At 47.2% G+C, this 7,361-nt stretch overlaps 1 protein-coding gene across 1 annotated transcript in view; it reads right to left on the bottom strand.

The window, feature by feature from the left end:
- Positions 1 to 1,842: 1,842 nt before the first annotated feature.
- LOC119394194 (all trans-polyprenyl-diphosphate synthase PDSS2) overlaps positions 1,843 to 7,361 on the bottom strand; it is a 28,595-nt gene continuing 23,076 nt past the window's right edge. Inside the window, exons 3-5 of the mRNA XM_037661468.2 lie at positions 6,544 to 6,774; positions 5,163 to 5,318; positions 1,843 to 2,089 (exon numbers count right to left, since the gene is read on the bottom strand). Coding sequence (XP_037517396.1) covers positions 1,934 to 2,089; positions 5,163 to 5,318; positions 6,544 to 6,774 — 543 coding nt within the window. The 3' untranslated portion in view covers positions 1,843 to 1,933. The remainder of the gene's footprint in view (positions 2,090 to 5,162; positions 5,319 to 6,543; positions 6,775 to 7,361) is intronic.

Here is a 7,361-nt window from a genome sequence, read left to right as displayed (position 1 = left end):
AACTCCCCAGTTGATGATTTACTGTGCGTACCCCCCCCCCCCCCCCCCCCACCCCGTGTGAGTCATTGAGGATGGGGTCCTGTGTATATCATATTTTTGTATAAGCATCACATGGAAACTGACACATCTCAGTTGAAATTATGACGAAGAGCCCTGAAAATTCTCTGCGTCCGCACTTAATTTCTATTGTATTTGTGAAAACTAGGAATGTAACGCATCTACTGCCTGCAGTTGCTTACAACGTGGCCTTGCATTTTCTTTTAGGGCTGCATTCTGCAATGCAGGCTGCACCTTTAATTCGCATCGCCCTTACATTGTACGTTTCAAGGCATAACGGCAATGAAGAGGGCTCAACCTCATCACCCTTAGAGCCATGTTTCTATGGAGCAATGAAAAAAACACGTTTCATTACAGTTTTAAGGTGAAAGCATTAGCTCATCGATCCGAATTTCTCGGAGCGCAATCATGCAACGCAAACTCGAACAGGACACCACACAAACATTTTATTTTCCATAAAATATATCACACATTCACTTGCGTTAACACTACATTGGCTGTGTGCACAGACTGCTTGCGCATATATTAAAGAGTTTGGGCATAAAACAATAGTCTTTCATCACATAGATGCGCTAAAACGAAACGACGCAAATGTAAGCGCAATGCGCTCGTCAAGTTGTTCAAATCACATGTGTAAGAATCACTCAATCATGAACTTCTTTATGTGCTTCAGCTCTTGTAAGCATCCCAGCGGAGTCTTCCAAAGGCCGTTTGCGAACGTCCTGACGAGCTGAAAACGTGCGGGACACACGCTTACGTGCAGAAAACGCGGCGCTCTCAAGAAACCCAGCCCGATCTCGAGAGCTGGCGTGTATTATTATACGCTTGGGCATTCTTACACCACCACCACCCTGAAAATACGTGGCATCGTACAGTGCGACATGGTGATGGTGCGCGTTTGGCACGTCTCGTAGACGTGTTGAGCGAGAAGCATAGGTGGCGTATATGTACATTGGTCGCGCCGAGCCTGAACGATATGCTGTCGCTGTACCAAGCAGACGCAGCAGGCAGCAGCAACCACATGCAGATGCAGTCCCGCGTCATGCCGAGTGTTGTATATGTATGCTATAACGACTTCCATTCTTTCATTGGTCCGATGCCTCATGAATAAACAACGGCCATTGTTTGAACCGATATTAAGTTCACGTCTTCAGCAGAAAAAAGAGTGGGTGGGCGGCAACTTTTTTATATATTTCAAACCATAGAAAGCAAGCGAGCGCTGAATCTGCATGCTTAGCCGTTGTACCGTCTAACAAACCTCACCTTAGGAACAGTAAGTTTGGTCTGTTGCTTTGAGTACTCTCTCCCGACAGAGCTTTCTTTCAAAACGCGGCCGCGAGAACAAGCTAAAAGCAAGGCACCGCAGATGCTAGTTTGAAAGACGTGGAAAGCTCCGGGAGGGACTGTATATACAGATTCTGTATCCACAACAGTCACGGTATAAAAGTGTCTTCACTTGAGGTCAATCTTGCGATGTCTTACCCTGAAGAACACCAGTTACACGCTATTCGAAATTATTTAGACGCTTACAGGAAGAGCTATCTACTCGTACAGAGGAGACGCTCTGTTTGGAGCCGCGCATCTGAAGACGCAACAAGATGACTCGAAGACCACCAATGTTGAGGCGTTAGCTTCCTACGGGTGCACGCACGCCACTTTCTGCGAAGTAGCTTGCGCGTGTAAAGTTCGCGAATTAGAAGACGTGCGAATTCGACAGTGAGCATGTCTCAACAACACTGTCCCACGCTACTATGGTCCAGCAAACTAGGGTCACGGAGTTCGCACGTTTCTTTGCACTGCACTTGTGAAATGAAAAAAAAAAATCGAGAAAAATCAAATAGGTCGGGGCCATGCTATGGCTCCAAGGCGAGGGTCTTCACAGGTCCTTGAGACTGCTGACGATGGTCACGAGTGAGTCGGCAGCGTCCGAAGACCCGAGATCCCTGGCCAGCAGCCGGGCCTCTTGGATGTAGTATCCCAGCATGACCTGCGCCCGTTCCAGCGCGTCGCCCGACAGCACTTCGGACTGGAGCTTCCGGGAGAGCAACGATGTACGAAGAAAAAAGAAATGGAAAGAGACAAACAGAACAGGTGTAATCAGAGATGTCTCATGCTTGCATCAGAAGTAGGTATTTCATGCTTGCATCACGGTACATGCAGCAGCCGCCAGCTTTCGCTTGTTTGTTACAAGATAACTCGTGATGTCACCATGTACAGTGGGTACAGCATGACGTCAGACAGAAGCAATAGCTACAAGGGTTGTTATAAGAGTCTCAGAGAAGTACCACCCTTCGATACATTAAGAAAACCAATTCTTCTAGCACTGATCACCACCTGTTATCGCTCATTTCGTCCACTTTGCTTTTTCAGTATGCAGAGAAGCAGACCAGAACATGCTATGACCTATACTTGTCTGTTTTACTCAACACTCTCCGACACCATTCCTGGATACCTAATGCAGGAAACGCGCAGTGCGATGTGACGTCCCGTAGGATATTACATACGGCGCCTATGAAAGATGGCTGTTTCGGTTATTCAAGACCTTGTGGCAACTTCGAACACACTTTAAAATATTGCTGGATGCGGAGTTTAGCCAGACTGTTCACGCGCAGGATCATGTGTGGAATCGTATACTGTTTCTCTCTTACTTAACCTTTATATACACAGCCTGTAACCCGTCACTCACGAACTCAACAACTTATTTCTTGCTCGTCGCTTATCGACTCACCTTCGCCCAACCAAGTTCACACCGCTAACGCACGCTCTCCCGGCCGTACACTCACTCACTCAGCCAGCCACTAACCGGTTTTCTCACTCACACCCGCAACCATCTTTATCTATCTATCTATCTATCTATCTATCTATCTATCTATCTATCTATCTATCTATCTATCTATCTATCTATCTATCTATCTATCTATCTATCTATCTATCTATCTATCTATCTATCTATCTATCTATCTATCTATCTATCTATCTATCTATCTATCTATCTATCTATCTATCTATCTATCTATCTATCTATCTATCTATCTATCTATCTCACACACACACACACACGCGCGCGCGCTCGCGCACACACTCCCTGACAGTAGTTCGACGTTAGGAAAGATGCTTATTTCTGCAACACTTTAGGGAGCATGGCGCAGCGTCTTCCAAGAGGGAGGGGGAGGGAAAGATAGAAGGGAACAGAAAGGAGGGGCAACCTTCTTGAGATGAATACCCACACCACTGAGCGCTTTGTCACCGGGTGCCTCTCCCTCCTTTAGAAAAAAAAATGTTGCAGTGGCTTAGCTCGGCTATGCCAGGATAAAGTAGCGTTAGCAAAGGTTCTTAGCTTTCCTGATTGTCTAGGATTAGCTTGATTATCATGCTCACTGCTGCTCCAATGACTCCATGGCTATATCACACTGGCAAACGCCAGTCAGAGGCGCTATCAAACGGCTCCAGCGCAGTGTCAGACGGCGACTGCACAGCGAAGGCGAATAGCTGCGCGCGCCGCGCCAATACGTCTGCCAAGGCTACGACGTCACTACTCTGGAAAGCGCAGACCAGCGGCGGCGGAGTGCGCGGGAAGTCCCGGCTCTGGTGCGTGACATCGCTGATTTTCGCGCATGCGCAGCACGGCTCTTGAGGATCCACGCGAAACTGTGTCGGCTAGGCCAGTGTAGCTAACGCTACAAAACCGGTGAGTGCACGGACGCACTGGGAATCGAACCCATCAAGTCCCTCATTGAAGGTGGACGCTCAACAACGTGACCACCACTGCGGTTCACTCACTCACTCACTCACTCACTCACTCACTCACTCACTCACTCACTCACTCACTCACTCACTCACTCACTCACTCACTCACTCAGCCATTCAACTCACTCACTCGCTCACTCAGCCATTCAACTCACTCACTCACTCAACTCACTCACTCACTCACTCACTCACTCGGCCACTCACTCACTCACTCACTCACTCACTCACTCACTCACTCACTCACTCACTCACTCACTCACTCACTCACTCACTCACTCACTCACTCACTCACCACGCCTTGCAAGAGGCGTCGCATAACCCACGCGCGATCTCGAAAGAGGTTACAACATTTCCTCTTTTCTCCTCCGTGTCGCATGGGCGGTGTAGCGTGAAATGGGTGTCGGAAACGTTTGGCAACATGGACACGCTCGGAATCGGGCTAGCGCTACGTCGTCACTATGACGCGCGCATAGATTCGCATTGCGTGGCTTTTGCGGAGACAGATGGTGCGACGGCTCTCGTATTTTACCGGCGCGTGCTCATATGCGAGTAGCGCAGCTGGGTCACGACGTCGACCCGCCTTGCTACGACTGGCAGTGCTGAAGGAAACCTTCACACATTTGTCGAGAGCTATGTATAATTCGACAGCCCAGGTGCACGCCAGACGCTACACATCTTGTCGCATTTTCCCCCGCATTTCTCATTAATCCGTAGCCGTTGTGGATTTGAAGCACAGCTCGCACTTCCACAGTTAAAAGATTTAATCAAGTTCGTGCCAAAACCGCAATATAATCATGAGACACACCTTAGCAGGGGAGCCCGGTCTAATATCAACCATTTTGTGTTCTTTGACGTGAATCTAGATCTAAGTACGCGAACATTTCGTCCCCATATGTGGAGGACAAACTGTGGAGGCCGTACAGGCGCTACTAGGCTCCCTGCGATCTACTGGACTGTCTGAACGACTCTTGAATGGAACGCCCTTGTGTGTGCATGCGTGATATTTTTTTCTTATTTTTATCTCTCTCTCTCTCTGTGCTTTCTTTCCGACCCACATTTCCCCACCCCCGTGTAGGGTAGCATACCGGATACTAGCGTCTGGTTAACCTCCTCGCCCCTCTCACTCTCTCTCAGAACGTGGAAATTAAACCTGCCTGCACGCTCGTTCTTAGCAGCGTAAAGCCGCATCCGGTAAAACGCAAACCAGTAGGTCGTGTATTGCGATGGTCTGGGAGCATGTCTCCGAACTATCTGTGCGACGTCTGAAGTGTAGTGCTGCTAACGTTCACTAGGACGACTCATATATGCACCATGATTGCCATGATTTATGCACTTTTGCAATTTTCGCGAGCACCAACCTGTGAGAACTGAAGATTCTTCATTCCGGACTCCTTGAGGTGGGACAGCACATGTGGATGCGTTTCCATGTGTAAAACTATTGGAAGACTAGTAACATCGTAGTCGAGGCCCGTTGAGTGTGGTGTGTCCAAGAACTGCCTGGTTTCATGGTAGGTCTGCGCAGGTTAGATGAAATCAATTGAAACTTTTAAAGGGCAATCGTTGACATGCAAAGTAAACCAAACCATTACCAAATAAATTACGGGGCTTTACTTGCACAAAGGTGTGATACTGAGGCACGCCGTACTGGAAGGTTCCAGAATAATTTTGATCACATGGAATTCTTCAGCGTGCTTCGTAAATCTAAGTACACAAGTGGTTTGAAATTTCGCCTCCATTGAAATATGGCCACGACGACCGGGAATTGAACTTGGGCCTTCCTGCCTCGAAGCAACAACATAGGACCTAAGGTACCACGGCGGGTTCTCAAGGCACGGTATTTTTGTTCCAACGAGACGATCATGAGTTACAATGCACTCGAGTTTTCGCTTTAGTACCTCTAACATTGACAAATTGTGTGATAGTATTCAGTTGCATCTCAACAGAAAACGTCTGTAGAAATAAATAAAAAATGGAACGCATCTCCATGAAGTGAATGATGACGAGTGGCCGAAGCTAGGTCCTAGGATCCATTTTGTCTACGTTATAGTCGCCGACTAGTATAAATGGTTTGTGCTTGTAGGAGTTTTATATTGTTCTGTCAAAATTATGATTGATATTAGTGTACTGTTCAATCTTTTTTTGTGTCTCACATATGTTATCCGAGCGTTGCCCAATATAATGTAGATTGACTGACATAAAGTGACATAAAGAGTCGACGACAAAGCTCGGTCCTAAGGTCCATAATGTGTACGTTTAAGTCACCGACTAGTATAAAGGGTATGTGCTTGTACGTGTTTTATATTGTTTTGTCACAATTATGATTGTTGTTCGTCTATTGTAAACCTTTTTTTTTATTCACATACATATGTTTCGATAGCAACGGTTTTCTAAATTCTAATCCCCATGACAGCGGACAGTGAGCGTCGACGACAAAGCAGGTCCTAAGGTCCATAATGTCTACGTTGAAATCACCAACTAGTATAAAGGGTTTGTGCTTCTATGTGTTTTGACATTGTTCTGTCACAGTTATGATTGATATTAGTCTCTTGTCAAACCTTTTTTAGGGGGTTTTACACGGTGCTATGCCGTGAGCACACACAGCGGACAATCACAACGGACAACCACAACCACAATGGACAAGCCTAGACCCTAAGGTGCTTCGCCCCTAAAAGAAACAATTCAGCACAATGAAACTCTTCACGCCTACCCACTGAACCAGCGTTTCAATAACTGAATTACCTGAAGGGCAAGGGCGATATGTTTGCCGAGCCGGTAGACCTGTTCCTGGAGTTCCTTCTGGTGACCGGCGACCATGGCTGCTGCCCTGTAGGCGGAAGCGAGCAGGCTGGCGGTCTTCAGGTGGGTCTTGCTTTCCCACCACATGGCGTCTACGAAGGGTGCCTCTTTCAGGTCGCTCTCGAAGTACGACCGCACGTAGTCCTCGACCGCCTTACCGAACACGTCCAGCATCTGCATAGCAACAATAGAAGGGCCAGCCACGGCATTAACCACACTGATGGACAGGAAGTACGCTTACATTACAACGCTGATGGAGCATCTTTGCCGAACCTGGAGAGCGTCAAAGCCTCTGTTGCTACCTGTACTTCTTTTTTACTAAATTCTTGCATATTTTGTTCCTATGTGTTCATCTCACGTAAAAATAGTAGTCGGTGCAATTTACACTCAGTAATATATCCTATCGTAAAGTTAAGCACATTTAGGATAAGATTGCTCATAGTTAACACTTTTTTGCTTTCTCTTCCCGTAAGAACGAACACGATAACTAAACTTCGAAGAGCAGTGGCAGTGGTGAGCAGGAGTGAAGGAACCCATGCTGCGCAGTAGCAAAACAGTGAGGAATAATAACGACAACACTGCAGTGAAAACACCCTCACCGACCATCCATCATTGCACGCGTGTGCAAGTTATCAAGGGGGCTCGTACAATAATTCGTACCATTCGGTATCGTTGAGTTTCGCAGTAACTCGGATTCGACGTACAATCGATAGTACATTCAACGTACTGCTGGGGAGAAAAGTGGCCAGGACGCGATGTTT

Source organism: Rhipicephalus sanguineus, chromosome 5 (genome assembly GCF_013339695.2).
Source record: "Rhipicephalus sanguineus isolate Rsan-2018 chromosome 5, BIME_Rsan_1.4, whole genome shotgun sequence".
In the NCBI taxonomy this organism is placed as follows: Eukaryota; Metazoa; Arthropoda; class Arachnida; order Ixodida; family Ixodidae; genus Rhipicephalus; species Rhipicephalus sanguineus.
The sequence above is the reverse complement of the archived record's forward strand: the minus strand, read 5'-3'. Positions and strand labels throughout refer to the sequence as shown.